This window comes from Castor canadensis, chromosome 5 (genome assembly GCF_047511655.1).
Source record: "Castor canadensis chromosome 5, mCasCan1.hap1v2, whole genome shotgun sequence".
Classification (NCBI taxonomy): Eukaryota; Metazoa; Chordata; class Mammalia; order Rodentia; family Castoridae; genus Castor; species Castor canadensis.
Genome location: NC_133390.1, coordinates 159,715,478 through 159,734,375, shown reverse-complemented (window position 1 = coordinate 159,734,375; position 18,898 = coordinate 159,715,478). Strand labels below are relative to the sequence as shown.

The 18,898-nt window shown below is 42.4% G+C and overlaps 1 protein-coding gene across 6 annotated transcripts in view; it reads right to left on the bottom strand.

Annotated features, from left to right (window-relative positions):
- Window positions 1–603: 603 nt before the first annotated feature.
- Window positions 604–18,898, bottom strand: part of Cnbd2 (cyclic nucleotide binding domain containing 2) — a 71,325-nt gene continuing 53,030 nt past the window's right edge. For 4 of the 6 annotated variants that reach the window (XM_074074665.1, XM_074074666.1, XM_074074667.1 and 1 more), the window contains 2 exons: window positions 9,269–9,432; window positions 605–5,423 (listed from right to left, as the gene is read on the bottom strand). In XM_074074665.1, coding sequence (XP_073930766.1) covers window positions 5,105–5,423; window positions 9,269–9,432 — 483 coding nt within the window. In that variant the 3' untranslated portion in view covers window positions 605–5,104. Of the gene's footprint in view, window positions 5,424–9,268; window positions 9,433–18,898 lie in introns of all 6 variants that reach the window. The other 2 variants (XM_074074670.1, XM_074074669.1) reach the window with 2 other exon arrangements.

Here is an 18,898-nt window from a genome sequence, read left to right as displayed (position 1 = left end):
TCAATTTCATTTTGTGTTATAGGTCTATTCAGGTGATTAATTTCCTCTTGGTTCAGTTTTGGATGGTCATATGTATTTAGAAATCTGTCCATTTCTTTAAGATTTTCAAAGTTATTTGAATATAGGTTCTCAAAGTAGTCTCTGATGATTTCCTGGACTTCCATGGTGTTTGTTGTTATCTCCCCTTTTGCATTCCTGATTTTACTGATTTGGGTTTTTCTCTCCTCATTTTAAGTCAGGTTTGCCAGGGGTCCACCGATCTTATTTTTACAAAGAACCAACTTTTTGTTTCATTAATTCTTTGTATGGTTTTTTGGATTTCTATTTCATTGATTTCAGCTCTTATTTTTATTATTTCTCTCCTTCTATTTGTTTTGGGATTTGCTTGTTCTTGTTTTTCTAGGAGTTTGAGATGTATCATTAGGTCATTGATTTGGGATCTTTCAGCCTTTTTAATATATGCACTCATGGCTATAAACTTTCCTCTCAAGACTGCCTTAGCTGTGTCCCATAGGTTCCGGTAGGTTGTGTTTTCATTTTCATTGACTTCTAGGAACTTTTTAATTTCCTCTTTTATTTCATCGATGATCCATTCTTCATTAAGTAATGAGTTATTTAGTTTCCAGCTGTTTGCATGTTTTTTGTCTTTACTTTTGTTGTTGAGTTCTACTTTTACTGCATTGTGATCAGATAGTATGCACGGTATAATTTCTGTTTTCTTATATTTGCTGAGACTTGCTTTGTGCCCTAGGATATGATCTATTTTGGAGAAGGTTCCATGGGCTACTGAGAAGAATGTATATTGTGTAGAATTTGGATGAAATGTTCTGTAGACATCAACTAGGTCCATTTGATCTATGGTATGTTTTAGATCTATCTATTGATGATAGTGGGGTGTTAAAGTCTCCCACGACCACTGTGTTAGAGTTGATATATGCTTTTAGGTCCTTCAGGGTATTTTTGATGAAATTGGGTGTGTTGACATTGGGTACATATAGGTTGATAATTGTTATTTCCTTTTGGTCTATTTCCCCTTTTATTAGTATGGAATGTTCTTCTTCATCTCATTTGATCAGTGTAGGTTTGAAGTCTACTTCGTCAGAGATAAATATTGCTACTCCTGCCTCTTTTCGGGGGCCATTGGCTTGGTAAATCTTCCTCTAGCCTTTCATCCTAAGCCTATGCTTGTTTCTATCGATGAGATGGGTCTCCTGTAAACAATAAATTGTTGGATCTTCCTTTTTAATCCAGTTTGTCAAATGGTGCCTTTTGATGGGGGAATTAAGTCCATTAACATTGTATTGATAGGCATGTGGTGATTCCTGTCATTTAGTTGTTTTAGTTGTTTGAAGGTTTGATTGTGTGTAGCTAAACTGATGTTACTCTCTACTTTCTTGCTTTTTCTTTTCCTATAGTATGGTGCTGCCTGACCTTTCATGGTTATGTTGGTTTCACTTTCTGTGTGCAGAATCCCTTGAAGAATCTTTTGTAGTGGTGGCTTTGTGGTCATACAGTGTTTTAGTTTCTGCTTATCATGGAAGACTTTTATTGCTCCATCTGTTTTGAATGATAGTTTTGCTGGGTAGAGTATCCTAGGGTTGAGAAATTATTTTCATTCAGTGCCCAGACCACCTCACCCCAAGCTCTTCTTGCTTTTAATGTTTCTGTTGAGAAGTCTGCTGTGATTTTGATGGGTTTACCTTTGTATGTTATTTTTCTCTTACAACCTTCAATATTCTTTCTCTAGTCTATGTACTTGTTGTTTTAATGATAATGTGTCATGAGGTAGTTGTATTTTGGTCAGGTCTGTTTGGAGTTCTGGAGGCTTCCTGTATCTGTATGGGTATAGCTTTCTCTAGATTTGGGAAATTTTCTGTAATTATTTTGTTGAATACATTATACATTCCTTTTTCTTGCACCTCTTCTCCTTCTTCAATGCCTGAACTTCTCTCTTAAGTCCTTTGTCCTTCCTGTCCGATCCTGCTCCCTGCTCCCTGTTGTAAGAGTCTGTTTCAGTGTGTGTGTGGAGGGGTGGATGAGAAACTTGCCCTTTCTGAAGTCTCAGCCTGGAAGCTCAGAGGTGCTCCCATGCTGACAAGCAAGGAGCCCTTCCCTCCTCACTGCCCCAAAGATCCTTTGAACAGCACCCTCCCCCCACAGTGTCTATTAAGGGTTGGGTGACACCTCTGCTCTCCTCCTGTCTTACCATAGACATTGGCCATGTCAATTAGAATGTAGGGGTTGGGTGAAATACCAGCCAGGCCCTATCAACCCAAATGGCCCAGTGATGACCTTTATCATTGATTATGAGGGCTCAGTTGCCTGTTCCACTGAAAAGGGAAAAGGACTCTGAATGTTCAAATGGATCCTGGTCAAAAAGATGCTAATAACCTCAGATCACATTTGAATGTGGGGCTTCACATGTGTAACCTGAGTATCACAGGGTGGGAGAGGAGGAAGCCTGCTCCCTGCTTGGAGCCAAGTTCACAGAAGCAGAGAATTTCATCACATTGTAATTAAGAGCCCTCAGATGTTCCCCCAAGCACTTCTGCTGCCCTGGGGCCCCAGCGAACACTGTGCTCTTCCTTGCCCCCAGAGCTACTGAAGCCCACGCTACCACCTCACTCAGGGTGCTCCTCAAATCCATTTTTTTTTTAATTTGAGATATTTTACTGTGTAGCCCAGACTGGCCCCACACTTGAGATCCTCCTGCCTAAGCCTCTGAGTGCTGGGATTACAGGCATTAACTGCCATGCCTGGCTTTCAAGTCCTTTCTCACCCAATTCTCTGCCAAAACAAAACAAAACAAAACATGTCCTGCCTCTTTTTCTGGAAGCTTTTTCTCTCAATTCCTAGAAAACAGAAACTAGGGATTTTGGTGAACAAAATTCTTTCCCCTTGTTAGATGTGTATACACATCACCTCTTTTAACCCTCAACAGACATTAAGTGGCAGGACCCAACAGGTCACTGAACCCCAAGTTAGATGCTTAGCAAGGTCATGTAATAAGTACTCAGAATGTGCTAATTCCCTCCCTTTCTCAGGCCATGCTGTGTCTGCTCAAGAACTTTTAAGGCTCCCTGTTGCCTAGAGCAGGGCTCAGTGAACTATGGCCTGTAGATCAAATCTGACCTGTCAACCTGTTTTGGCAAATAAAGTTTTATTGGAGTACAGCACAACCGCTTGTTTACGTATCTCCTGCAGTTGCTTTCATAGTGTTGAGTTGAATAGTTGCCACAGGGACTGTAGGGTCTGCAAAACGTAAAATATTTACTCTCCTACCCCTTACAGGAAGTTTGCTGAGCCCTGATCTAGAAAGTAAGAGCCAACAGCCACTGCATCTTATCCTCCTTTGAATCTGCTACAGAGCTAGTGTTCAATAAATAAATTCGAGTGAGTCCAGAGCACCATCTTGAGGCTTCAGCCTTAAATGGAGAGGTCCCTAGTCAGGCACCCCAACTTCCCTGGTCCCCAAACAGTGACTAACACCTTGTCCTTGTAGGTCACAGATTTTTCAGGACTGCTGCAGATGTCCCTGACTTCTTGCCTCACTGGAACCATCAGGGAAGTCAAAGTACGTAAGTCCACTGCCTCTCTACCCTCTTACACCCACATCTGAGAAAAAAAAATGACAGTCCTGGACGAGAGGAATGCCTCAAGTGGCAAAGCACCTGCCTAGCAAGTATGAGGGGCCTGAGTTCAAACCCCAGTCTACCGGGAAAAAAACTCCAAAAACCACAGATCTGTTTGCTGGGCACAGGTGGCTCACGCCTGTAATCCTAGCTACTCAGAGATCAGGAGGATCACAGCTCGAAGATAGCCTAGGCAAATAGTTTATGAGACCCTATCTCAAAAAAACCCTTCACAAAAAAGGGCTGGTGGAGTGGCTCAAGGTGTAGGGCCTGAGTTCAAACCCCAATATTGAAAAAAAAAATTGATAGTCCTTTTTTAGTGCACATGAAAATTTTGACTCCAACAAACAAAATTTTAATACTGAGCATGTTTTTCAGACTGTGCTTACCCTTCAGTTATAAAAACCATCGATCCTGTCCATCTTGGTCATTTCACCACTAGGGAAACTGAGGTGTGGGCCAAGGACTCAAAATACTCTGGGGGTCCTAGGGAGAGAGAAGCAGCCAGGCCCTGCAGAACTCCCGAGTCCCAGCTCAGTGGCAAGGTGTTCCTCTAAGGAACACCAGGGGTGGGGAAGGTGTGTGAGTGGCCATGGGCATGGGGGGCGGGAGGGCTCCCGTGCTCCCAAGGCCTCTTGCCAGGCCCCTCAGTGTTCACAAGCTAACCTACAGGGAGGTGTGATGTGGTTCTGAGGTTGGCTGGAGATAGGAATTCTGAGATCTAGGCCCTGGTCAGTGACAGGGAGGCCTAGAGTAAGGACTCCCAGAGGGATTGAAAAGTCCTTTTGAACCCCATGGCTATGGCATGCCTCTAGCTGGACTCCACCACCACCGGCTGCCTGCTCCTGTCATGCTGCCCACTGCCTCTCCTCAGCTCCTTAAGAGCCCCCCTCCACAGTCAGAGAATCACCGACAGAGGCCAGCCCATAGCCTATAGGCCCAACACAACCCACGTGTATTTTGTTTGAATACCACTATTCTAAAATACTTTGAATTAGTGTTGCTTGATTAAAAACCTGTAGGAATCACTTAAAATACTGGGTTTGTGACTCTCTTAAAGATTCTATGGAGTGCAATTGTAGGCCTGTGTAGTTTCTGGTGTGGCATCAACTGAACAGGGTGAAAACCTCCACCTAGATAAACAGTGGTCACACTGGATCTCCAGCATCCCCACCATTTCCTGTTATTACCTCCCAGCACTGCTACCCCATCCTTTAGCTGACCTGTCTGACCTTGGAAGGTGTTTGCATTTACAACTTAGTCCTGACCATTTTGATCTGAGTCCTCCCACCTTGAAACTGTCCCCAGTGATGAACCTATTGCACCAGCCTCTTGACCATCCAGTCCCTCAGCCCAGCCCACAACTGTCAGAGGACAGTGTGCCCCAGTGGCTGCCCCCAGCTCAGTCCTCTAGGACCCCCTCCCAAGCCCTACAACTCCCACAGTGGCCAATCCAACATCCTTTATTGGTTCTAAACAAGGACCCCTGCATTCTTATACTGAGGCAGGAGTTCTTGGATTTTGTATCGGGGTGCTGAGATGGCCTGGACAATCCTCAGTGGGGGGAGGAATTTCTGAGGTGCCAAAAACATGGGACGAGATGGTTTAACCTTCTTGTGTACACTACACAAATCCAGGATCAAAGACTTAGGGTTGTAGATCCCTTTCTTCTTGGGCTGGGTGGGGATGAATGGTGGTCTTTGTCGAGATTCCATCAGCAGCCGCACCAGGTCCTTCCGAAAGACATTCCAGCTGTTCTCCTTGAGGAACCTCTGGCACATGTCTTCATCACTGAGGGACAGACACAGGAGCTGAGCTCTTCAGCCAGCTCTTGCTATTATTCTCAAACCTTAAACACACAGGGCCCCATCCCAGCTCTCTGCCTTCCCCTCCCAGACTCCTCTCTCTGTGCCTCCTTTACCCTTCCTACAACCTTTCCTTAGAACCCGTGCTATCCCCTTCAGTAGCCATGAGCCACGTGTGGCCAATCTGAATTAGAGAGGTGCTGTGGATGTAATATGCATACCAGATTTCAATACTTACAACAACAGAGAAATGGAAAATGTCTCATTAATAATTTTGATCATTAATAATACTGATAATACTTTAAATACACTGGATTCAGTGAAAGAGTTAAATTAATTTGTTTCTTTTTACACCTTATAATAATGTGGCTATTGAAAAATTTAAACTACATATACAATCATTAACCATCAGAGAAATGTAAACCAAATCCACAATGAGACAGCACTTCTACCCCTAAGATGGCTACCATCAAAAAGAATGACAATAAGAAGTATTGCCGAAGATGTGAGATATTGTAAATGAGGATTGCAACACATTGCTTAAGGAAGGTAAAATGATGCAGCCACTTTGAAAAGTCTGACAGTTCTTCAGAACGTTAGACGTAGAGTTACCATATGACCCAAGAGTTTACCCCTAGGTGTATACCTAAGAGAAATGAAAATATATGTCCATACACAAACTTGAGAACATCTCTAACTCACAGGGGCCATATTTCAGGTACTCAGTAGCCATACTGGCTACAAGAATGTTCATAGCAGCATTATTCATAATAGCTAAAATGCAGAAATAACACAAATGCCCACCATATGACTCCATTTATAGGAAATGTCAAGAATAGGCAAACCTAGAGACAGACAGTAGGTGGTAGGTTGGTTGGTGGTTGCCTTGCATTGGTCATGGTGCTCTGGCTTTACACCGGCCCCACCCTCATAGCATGTGAGGGCCATGGGATGTGGTGAGGTGAGCTCAGCACTCATTGGCTCATTTCCTTCTGAGACCACAGGAAGGGAAGGGCATGTCGAACTTCCACTGCCTTGCCTGTACTCACCTACCCAAGGAGGCAAGCCTAATAATTCCCTAACAATCAGGAACGTTCTTCTGGCTAGATCATATTGACCAGGACAAAGTCAACTGTGATCCATAGAGATCAACCTAAGAAAAATCCTATAGGTCTGAATAGGCTACAACCTAGTCATTTTGGGCTCAGTGATGAATTTTGGCTCAAAGCCAGCTTCTAGCCTCTCAGGAATCCTGTTTGCACCTCTTCTCAGCTCCATGTTGAGTGATATCAGGTTGGTAGCTTAAAACCGCTGTGGTCGGTATATGATACTACAGAAATCAGCAAAAATTGCCAATCAGGGTTTCCTCCTGCCTCCTTGAGAGCTGGCTGTTAAACTTTACCAGCATATCACAGGACAGTCTCCCCTTAAAAAAGTTCCATTAACTCCCAATTTCCTCCATAATGGATAATGATACCTGACTCTGACCTAGTACTTATCACACTTTACACTGCTTTACTCATTATATTTTCATAATCACTCCCTTTCACAAACTTGGAATCTGGGCCTTGAAGAGGCTAAAGGGCTTGCTGAAACCTACAAGGGACAAATGTGATTACAAATTCTTAAGGGATAATTTTATTTTGGACCCAGAGTCTAAGTGACACAGACGAGAGACCTTTCGATGCTGAAGGGCACATTGGTTTCTAATCTACTTTTTCACTAAGCAAGGCAGCTCTCCAGAGCCTTGGCTTCATGCAGGGATCTAGTTCTAGTCCCCTGCCTCACTTGAACTGGAAGCTTCCCCTGTCCTTACAGGTCTTGACACTTCAGCCATGTGGCCCTTCACAACCCCGGCTCTTCCCACACAGCAATCCCAGTGTTAGATCACACTGTTTGCTTGGTTTGGAGGACCCTCTTCATTTTGGCCCTTGGGGATTCCCCTAACTTTCTTATAAATTCAGCTCTGTTTTGTTCTACGTCGCAAGCCCTGTGTTGTGTAGGAGTGATTTTTAAGTTATCTAGCCATGGCATTTATAGGATAGGTGCCTCTGCCACTGACTTTGTGATCTTCAGGACTCGGAGTCCTCAATTTAAGCTAGATAATGGATGCTTCCTGATTGCTTTAGCAGTCTAGCAAATCATGAGTTCAATAATTAATGAAGACAGAATCCTGCTTGTCAGCATTGTAGATGACGGCAGCAAAGTGCTGACTGTGCAGTGCAGGGCCAAGTGCTCAAACAACTGCATGTTCAAGTCTATGTGAACCTTTGTAAAATTTTAATTCCACTAACCACTGACACCATCACCAAATGCTTCACTCGAGGAGCTAAGGCTCCTACAGATCCTTTTTCAGGTAGGTAGGTCTGAATAGTCATTTTTGACATGGTAGCACCCAGGATCCATAGCAGTGATGCCTCTGAGCTGGAAGAAGTGCCAGTAACTTTCCACTTGTTTTTCTCACAAAATGGCCCCAATTTTGGCCATATCTATATATGCCCTGTTTTTTAATTAGCTTATGATTTTTCTTAAATCTATCCTATTTTTTTTAACTTAAATATCTATCTTAACCTCTGTCCAAAGCTGGTTTGATTAGCTCATCGTGTTGTTTTTCTAATTCACACTGGAATGCATACGTTAACTGTCAAAACTAAACACGTCAACCTATGTACCACCTAAAACTATCTTGTCAACCTTCTACAGAAGGTGTCCCACACTTTGGGAAATATCCATCTAGTCAATTTCTCTGGTTCTGTTGAGTGGATTCTACATACTAGAGAGGGGAAATGACTTTTTCAAGATCATAGAGCTATTATATTATATTTTGTTTTGAGTCAGGGTCTTTCTAATAGCCCACATTAGCCTAGAACTCACTACATAGCTCAGGTTGGCCTCAAACTCTCCATTCTCCTGCCTCAGTCTGTGAGTGCTAGCATTCTAAGTGTGGGCCACCACAGCCAGTTTATATTTTTTAATCTTATTGGGTATGGCTACAAGATTGTACAGATCTGCCTGCCTCTGCACCTCCTCTTCCTCTACTGGTATCACCTCTTTGTACATCCATTGGCAAAGCTAGGTAGAGTATGTATACTATTCCAAGGCAGAGTTTTAATATATACACAATTTTGTCCAGCCCTTTTCATGTACCACTATCTCACCCATTTTATCCTCTGGTTGTAAAGCCAATGAACTTACCAGTTTTTTTTTGGGGGGGGGAGGGCGCCCGGGGGTTCAACTCAGTGAGGCTTCATGCTTTCCAGGTAGGCACTCTACCACTTGAGCCACTCTGCCAGCCATTTTTGTGTTGGGTGTTTTCAAGACAGAGTCTCACAAACTATTTGCCTCGGCTGGTCTCAAACTGCGATCTTCCTGATCTCTGCCTTCTGAGTAGCTAGGATCACAGGCATGAGCCACTGGCGCTTGGTGAACTTAACCACCTTAAAAAATAGTTATGTTGTATTAAGGGAATGTACCACCGCTTTCTAAACCGTCCCCTTAGTGTGACATATGTGGGTGGCTGCTGTTGTTTTCCTTTTTATTATGGATATGACTGCTATGAACAGCTTAATGCTTGTACCTTCCCCATATTTTGGATTCATAAAGACAAATTCATAGGCAGATCACTACAAAGGGGACAGCTTTATAGCCTTGAAACATAATGCTAAAATTGTCATCAAAAGAATTGTGTTAATTTAGAGCATGATAGCCACCTGTTCATTTTGCCCTTGTCAGCATTCGGTATTATGATTTTCTTTTCTTCTTCTAAATAAATAACAAGGGAAAAGCTGTTTGTTTGATCTGAAAGGACTTATACACATTTCCAGCACTGACCTGGGGTACTCAATCTCGGTGCTTGTCAATTTTTCTTTTGTCTCATCATCAATCAATTCACAAAATTTTTGTTTCCTCAATCGTATCAACTCTGCTCCCTGGCTCACAAGGATCAAGGGCCGCATGTCACGTTGGCTCTCTGGGAGAAAGGCCTGGTGAAAGCCCTAGAGAGAAATCACAGAAAGCTAGATCTCAGCAGATTTTCTAGATGGGAAAAATAAGATCTCAAAAGGAGAAAAGGCCATCTAGGGTCTGAGTGCTGAAGGACAGGGGCAGCCCAGGGCTCCTTTTGCTACATGCCATCCCAGTCCTCTGAGCCCTGGAATGAAGACCAGAGCAGTTTCTCCACTGTCCTAACTCTACACAGCGGGTCTGCTCCCAGAGCCACACACACATTTTGTCTTATTTAATTATTGTTTTGAAATGGAGTGTTGCTGTATTGTCCAGGCTGGCCTTGAACTCCTGGGCTCAAGTGATCCTGTGTCAGCTTCCTGAGAAGCTGGGACTACTGGTGTGCCCCCAGCACACCTATCCCTCTTCTTTTTGCCAAATAAACCTATTGTCTCTTCCTTAAGACAAAGCGAAACAGCTTGTTCTGTTCTAAGCTGTGACTTTTCCAGCTGCCCCACCTCATCCTTTCCTGCAGGCTCCAATCTTCTCTCCATCCTCCACAGATTGGGGACTTCTGGCCCTCTTCCCTGCAGTCAACGTGTACCCCTGCTCTTTGGCTTGATTTATACCTGGGAGGGAGCTGGAGACCCCCAGGTCTGCCTGTTTGTTTTATGGAGAGTGCAAGCTCCCTTTTTGAGGAGATACTCTGGGGCAGACAGGGTGGGGATTAGAACCCATGTGTTGAACTCTCCAGTTTCCAGCTAATAATTAAGACCCCAGCAAGGAAGAGAGGGCAGGTTTGTGTACTCAGAGCTTCAGTGTCCAGTTATCTAGGACTTGAGAAGAAAAAGGAGCCCAAACCAAGAGACTTGATCTGTGGAGCACATGTGGGGTTGGGAATAATCATGTGCAGTCCATTGGCCATGAAGCCTGCCTGCTCAACGCCAGGCTCGCACGGAGACCAGATGGCTGCTCCTCAGGTAGCTCCTGCTGCATGGACGCAATATATACCAATCTAACTCTTACAGCTGCCTATAGCTTGGGGATTATCACCTTCAGATGAGGAAACGGTGGTTAGAAAAGGAAATTTAAGACCAAAAGGAAATAATAATCATCAACCTGTATGCACCCAATGTCAATGCACCCAATTTCATCAAACATACCCTGAAAGACCTAAAAGCATATATAAACGCCAACACAGTGGTTGTGGGAGACTTTAACACCACATTATCATCAATAGATAGGTCATCCAAACAAAAAATCAATAAAGAAATCCAAGATCTAAAATATGCAATAGATCAAATGGACCTAGTTGATGTCTACAGAACATTTCATCCAACTTCTACACAATATACATTCTTCTCAGCAGTCCATGGAACCTTCTCCAAAATAGATCATATCCTAGGGCACAAAGCAAGTCTCAGCAAATATAAGAAAACAGAAATTATACCGTGCATACTATCTGATCACAATGCAGTAAAAGTAGAACTCAACAACAAAAGTAAAGACAAAAAACATGCAAATAGCTGGAAACTAAATAACTCATTACTTAATGAAGAATGGATCATTGATGAAATAAAAGAGGAAATTAAAAAGTTCCTGGAAGTCAATGAAAATGAAAACACAACCTACCGGAACCTATGGGACACAGCTAAGGCAGTCCTGAGAGGAAAGTTTATAGCCATGAGTGCATATATTAAAAAGACTGAAAGATCCCAAATCAATGACCTAATGATACATCTCAAACTCCTAGAAAAACAAGAACAAGCAGATCCCAAAACAAATAGAAGGAGAGAAGTAATAAAAATAAGAGCTGAAATCAACGAGATAGAAACCAAAAAAACCATACAAAGAATTAATGAAACAAAAAGTTGGTTCTTTGAAAAAATAAACAAGATCGATAGACCCCTGGCAAACCTGACTAAAATGAGGAGAGAAAAAAACCAAATTAGTAGAATCAGGAATGCAAAAGGGGAGATAACAACAAACACCATGGAAGTCCAGGAAATCATCAGAGACTACTTTGAGAACCTATATTCAAATAACTTTGAAAATCTTAAAGAAATGGACAGATTTCTAAATACATATGACCATCCAAAACTGAACCAAGAGGAAATTAATCACCTGAATAGACCTATAACACAAAAGGAAATTGAAGCAGCAATCAAGAGTCTCCCAAAAAAGAAAAGTCCAGGACCTGATGGATTCTCTGCTGAATTCTATCAGACCTTTAAAGAAGAACTGATACCAACCCTCCTTAAACTGTTCCATGAAATAGAAAGGGAAGGAAAACTGCCTAACACATTTTATGAAGCCAGTATTACATTTATCCCAAAACCAGGCAAAGACACCTCCAAAAAGGAGAACTATAGGCCAATCTCCTTAATGAACATTGACGCAAAAATCCTCAACAAAATTATGGCAAGCCAAATTCAACAACACATCAAAAAGATTATTCACCACGACCAAGTAGGCTTCATTCCAGGGATGCAAGGGTGGTTCAACATACGAAAATCAATAAACGTAATAAACCACATTAACAGAAGCAAAGACAAAAACCACTTGATCATCTCAATAGATGCAGAAAAAGCCTTTGATAAGATCCAACACCATTTCATGATAAAAGCTCTAAGAAAACTAGGAATAGAAGGAAGGTACCTCAGCATTATAAAAGCTATATATGACAAACCTACAGCCAGCATTATACTTAATGGAGAAAAACTGAAACCATTCCCTCTAAAATCAGGAACCAGACAAGGATGCCCACTATCTCTACTCCTATTCAACATAGTACTGGAATTCCTAGCCAGAGCAATTAGGCAAGAAGAAGGAATAAAAGGAATACAAATAGGAAAGAAACTGTCAAAATATCCCTATTTGCAGATGACATGATCCTATACCTTAAAGACCCAAAAAACTCTACTCAGAAGCTTCTAGACATCATCAATAGCTATAGCAAGGTAGCAGAATATAAAATCAACATAGAAAAATCATTAGCATTTCTATACACTACCAATGAGCAAATTGAAAAAGAATGTATGAAACAATTCCATTTACAATAGCCTCAAAAAACATCAAATACCTAGGTGTAAACCTAACAACAGATGTGAAAGACCTCTACAAGGAAAACTATATACTTCTGAAGAAAGAGATTGAGGAAGACTATAGAAAGTGGAGAGATCTCCCATGCTCATGGATTGGTAGAATCAACATAGTAAAAATGTCAATACTCCCAAAAGTAATCTACATGTTTAATGCAATTCCCATCAAAATTCCAATGACATTCATTAAAGAGATCAAAAAATCTACCATGAAATTTACATGGAAACACAGGAAGCCACGAATAGCCAAGGCAATACTCAGTCAAAAGAACAATGCTGGAGTTATCACAATACCTGACTTCAAACTATATTACAAAGCAATAACAATAAAAACAGCATGGTACTGGCACAAAAACAGACATGAAGACCAGTGGAACAGAATAGAGGACCCAGATATGAAGCCACACAACTATAACCAACTTGTCTTTGACAAAGGAGCTAAAAATATACGATGGAGAAATAGCAGCCTCTTCAACAAAAACTGCTGGGAAAACTGGTTAGCAGTCTGCAAAAAACTGAAACTAGATCCATGTATATCACCCTATACCAAGATTAACTCAAAATGGATCAAGGATCTTAATATCAGACCACAAACTCTAAAGTTGATACAGGAAAGAGTAGGAAATACTCTGGAGTTAGTAGGTATAGGTAAGAACTTTCTCAACAAAACCCCAGCAGCACAGCAACTAAGAGATAGCATAGATAAATGGGACCTCATAAAGCTAAAAAGCTTCTGTTCATCAAAAGAAATGGTCTCTAAACTGAAGAGAACACCCACAGAGTGGGAGAAAATATTTGCCAGCTATACATCAGACAAAGGACTGATAACCAGAATACGTAGGGAACTTAAAAAGCTAAATTCTCCCAAAACTAATGAACCAATAAAGAAATGGGCAAGTGAACTAAACAGAACTTTCTCAAAAGAAGAAATTCAAATGGCCAAAAAACACATCAAAAAATGCTCACCATCTCTAGCAATAAAGGAAATGCAAATTAAAAGCACACTAAGATTCCTCCTCACCCCTGTTAGACTAGCCATCATTAGCAACACCACCACCAACAGGTGTTGGCGAGGATGCGGGGGAAAAAGGAACCCTCTTACACTGTTGGTGGGAATGTAAACTAGTACAACCACTCTGGAAAAAAATTTGGAGGCTACTTAAAAAGCTAGACATTGATCTACCATTTGATCCAGCAATACCACTCGGGATATACCCAAAAGACTGTGACACAGGTTACTCCAGAGGCGCCTGCACACCCATGTTTATTGCGGCACTATTCACAATAGCCAAGTTATGGAAACAGCCAAGATGCCCCACCACTGACGAATGGATTAAGAAAATGTGGTATCTATACACAATGGAATTTTATGCAGCCATGAAGAAGAACGAAATGTTATCATTCGCTGGTAAATGGATGGAATTGGAGAACATCATTCTGAGTGAGGTTAGCCTGGCCCAAAAGACCAAAAATCGTATGTTCTCCCTCATATGTGGACATTAGATCAAGGGCAAACACAACAATGGGATTGGACTTTGAGCACATGATAAAAGCTTTAGCACACAAGGGAGGGGTGAGGATAGGTAAGACACCTAAAAAATTAGTTAGCATTTGTTGCCCTTAATGCAGAGAAACTAAAGCAGATACCTTAAAAGCAACTGAGGCCAATAGGAAAAGGGGACCAGGAACTAGAGAAAAGGTGAGATCAAAAAGAATTAATCTAGAAGGTAACACACACGCACAGGAAATTAATGTGAGTCAACTCCCTGTATAGCTATCCTTATCTCAACCAGCAAAAACCCTTGTTCCTTCCTGTTATTGCTTATACTCTCTCTACAACAAAATTAGAAATAAGGGCAAAATAGTTTCTGCTGGGTATTGAGGGGGTAGCGGGGAGAGGGAGGGGGCAGAGTGGGTGGTAAGGGATGGGGTGGGGGCAGGGGGGAGAAATGACCCAAGCCTTCTATGCACATATGAATAATAAAATAAAAAAAAAAGAAAAGGAAATTTACATGGCTCACAACCATGTATTTTATAATCACAGCAATGGCAATACTAATGATGATGGCGAAAGCACCAGCGAGCATTTACCAAGAATCCATTAAATCCCAGGTCCTCTGTGGCTTCAGATAGATTTACTTATGTAAGCTCCATAAACACCCAATGAGCACCTACTCAGCACAACAAAAAAACAGTCAATAAGGTACTGCCTATCATTATACTCATTTCACAGATGAGGATGCTGAAGTTAAGAAAATGTCCAGCATTTTCCCACACTAGAAGCATGAAAAAAATAAAGCTGGGATTTAAACCCAGGAGGTCTGTCTTCAGAGTCCATGCCTTTTTAGCCACTATAATATGAGGACACAGAGGCACAGAAAGATTGACATGCACAGTAACAAAAGAAAGAGTAGTAAAGCCAGGATGTGAACCAAGGTACCTCTTTCTTCAGGGGCAGCACTGTCCTGATTGGTATCTTGTTTGTCCTCTGGTCCTTCCCCAACACCCTTCAAAGAGTTTCCCAAAGCACCAGGGGTAAAACAAAATCCTTCAGCATGGCTGCCAAGGCCTTGGCTATCTGTCCCTTGCCACTTTATAGGTTGGCCTCATGCCACACCACCCTGGCTGTTCGGCCAGCCTGCCCTCCCTTCCAGTCCCTTTAACATGCCTCACCTCCTTCCTGTCTTTGAACTTTGCTGACCTTCTGTCTGGAACATTCTTTCCTCAGGTCATTCCACAGTTCTTTTTCATCATTCAGGTCTCAGCTGAAACATCACCTCCATACATCAGCTTTCCTTGACTACCCCACTTAAGAAGCCTGCCTCCCTACCGCTTTCTAGTCTATTCCCAACTACAATTTGCAGCTTTCATTTGCTAGTTTACCTGTTTATCATCTGCCCCACATCTAGATCTAAGCTCCATGAGGGTGGGAGTTGTGTTGGTTTTCACGCTCATGCTGGCATGCCATGTTTGAAGCATGGTAGATGCTCAAGAAATATCCACTAAATGAACACTCACACAGAGTCACAGAGTCACAGATTATGGCAAAGTTCCTCATTTTCTGATGATGACACAGATTCAGATGGGTAAATGATTTGCCCAAGTCATACAACTATTAAAAGCAAAATGAGAATAAGACCTGACAACTGTCACTTTTCTGCTGCCCTGCCCATGGCTCTGGCCTGCCCAGTCTTGACCCCATTTGAGGCTTTGGTCTGCCTGCTTCCTGGAGAAGCCGTTTTCCCTGCACCTCTTGGCTCAAGATCAGGCTCTCTCTGCTACAGGCCCCAACCACTGCTGAATTTCCAGGGCCAACCTAGCTCCATACTCTTGCTCCAAAGGATGAGGAAAATTCTATTTTCTGGTGGGTAGATACAGTCTGTCACCATTCCTTCCAACAAATGAAATCAGGTCCTTGAAAGCAGGAAAACAATCTTATCAAAGGCACCTTATGGAAACTTCCAGACATTTTCTTCAAAGGGATCATATGAACAAATATTTGTGGACACCTTCTATGTATGGCCCTGTGAGGGGAAAAGGCAGCCAGGTCCTTGTACTGAGCCCCACTCAAAGCCTTCTGGCATTTCCTAGGGAATCAAGGCCAAACTTCCCATTCTAGCATTGTGGTCCTCTATGGGAGGGACTCTAAAGTTCCTGCTCCTTACAGAGTCTCACCCCATCAAGCACCCTCGACCCAACCTATATGCCTCCATCCCCTCCAGGGAGATGGAGCATTCAGCTCCTCCACCTTGGCAATCTGTTTGTTCAGAGTGAGCAGCTCACTCTGGAACACTGACAAACTGCAGAAAAGCAAGAGTGAGAGGGCTGGAAACTACAAGACATGAAGAAAGACTAGAGGAATGGTGATGTTCCGCCTGAATAAGATTGTTAATGGAACACTGGCACTGTTCCTGGCTGCAGAAATGCTAAATGAAAACCAAAACAGCATTCTTGAAATATCTAAGGAGCTGTCACATGGCAAGGGAGCTGATTTCTTCTGTTCTGTTTTGGGAATGAGAGGGTGGGGGAAGAGCTAAAGTTGCAAGAGGCAGCCGGGTGCTGGTGACCCACACCTGTAATCCTAGCTACTTGGGAGCTGAGATCAGGAGGATCGAGGCTCCAGGTCATTTCAGGCATATACTTTGTGAAACCCCATCTCCAAAATAACCAGAGTAAAATGGACTGGAAGTGTGGCTCAAGTGGTAGAGTACCTACTTTGCAAGCATGAAGCCCTGAGTTCAAACTCAGTCCCACAAAAAGACAACAAACAAAACAATAACAAAACCCAAATAAAGCTGTAAGAGGCAGAGTTATACTGTACAAAAAGAAGAACTTCCTAAGAGCTCAACAACATTTAAATCAGCATTGATAGAGGGTTGTGTTAGGAATGGGGGCTCCCACACAGTACTGCATTGACCTTTCCGACACTCCAGCCAGTGGGAGAGGAGCATTCGCAACCCATGGTTAACAGAGGAAAAAGGGCATAGGGGTGACCTTGGACAGACTGTAACTGAGGCACAGAGGAAAGGGCCTGGTGATGAGGCAGGTTCCCAGGCTTAGGATGACCACACGTGGTGCTTCAGAAGACAGCCCCTCCCCAGGTAGACCAAGACTCAATGCTCCTCCCTAGAAAGCCCACCTGCTTATGTTGCTATCACTCAGCTTTGCACCCATCACCAGCCTCAGCAGTGGTCAATTCATGGCCAAGAGTGAGTATGAATGCATACTCACTCTTCCACTACTGTATTTTTGTTTTGTTTTGTTTTGTTTTGTTTTGGCAGTAATGGAGTTTTAACTCAGGGATTTGCACTTGCTAGGCTGGCACTCTACTGCTTGAGCCATGCCTCTAGCTCTTTTTGTTCTGGTTATTTGGGAGACAGGGTCTCACTTTTTGCCTAGGCTCAACTGGACTGGGGATCCTCCTATTTATGCTTCCTGCTGTAGCTGGGATGACAGGCATACTCACCACACCCAGCTTTTTCTGTTAAGATGGGGTCTTGTGAGATTTTTTGCCACCAGTCCCAAAGTAAAAAGGCCTGATGGAATAGCTCAAGTGGAAGAGTGCTGCCTAGCAAGTATAAGACCCTGAATTTAAACCCAGGTACTGCCAAAAAGGATTTGATATTTTTCTTGTGGTTATATCAGGTTATTGAGAAAATGACCACAGAGGTAAAATGCCATTTTCATCACCTCATATCAAGGGGCAATACTATCAATACAATTTATTACTTCTGATGGTAGCCTTGATCACCTGGCTGAGGTAGTGCTTCTTAGATCTTGCCCTTTTACATACTGTACTCTTTAGAAGTCACTGTGCACAGCCTATACCTGAGGTATGGGACTTACACTCTCTCCTGGAGGGCAAGGTAGCTACACAGAGTATTCTGAAGGGAAATTTGTCTCTTCTCCATTGATTAATTTATTCACTACTGAGTCATTTATATCAATATGTGAGGCACTGGTGGCTACACATGTCTGTATCCTAGCTACTCGGGAGGCTGAGATTAGAGGATCATGGTTCGAGGCCAGCTCAGGCAAATAGTTTTCAAGATACCATCTCCAAAATAACCAAAAAAGAAAATGGACTAGAGGCGTGGCTCAAGTGGTAGAGCATTTGCCTAGCAAGTATGAGTTCAACCCCCAGTACCACCAAAAAAAAAAAAATCTAAAAAGCAAAAGAGCTGGGGGTGTGGATCAAGTGATAGAGTATCTGCCTATCAGGCACAAGGCCCTGAGTTCAAACTGAAGTACCAGCAGGAAAAAAAAAGTAAACAAAGTACTTAAATAGGAAGACATTAAATGACCAATAGTTATATGGAAAAATGCTCAACATCACTAATCATAAGGGAAATGCTAAGTAAAAATTCAATGAGATATTGAATCACACTGTCATAAATGGCAGTTATCAAAAAGACAAAAAGAAAGTAAACGTTGGTGAGGATATGGGCAAAAAGGAATGTTGGCAGGAATGTAAATTGATACAGCTATTATGGAAAGCAGTATGGAGGATTCTCAAAAAATAAGAAATAGAGCTACCATATGATCCAGCAATCCTACTTCCAGATATGTGTGCAAGGAAAGTGAAATCAGCATGTTGAAGAGTATCTGTAGGCCTTCATTGCAGCATTACTCATGAGAGCCAAGATATGAAATCAATCTAAGTTTCTGAGGTACTCTATGGCCCAGCAATCCTTTTTTGTGTTGGGTATTTTCAAGATAGGGCCTCATGAACCACTTGCCCTGGCTGACTTCTAACTGCGATCCTCCTGATCTCTCCCTCCTAAGTAGCTAGGATTACAGGTGTGAAACTATAATCAACACTATTTCTTAGTATCACCAAGTATAGGAGGGGTGTTTCTAATCCCCTCCAGTCATTACTCAACACTCCTAGCCCATTTGTTTTACACACTATATCATG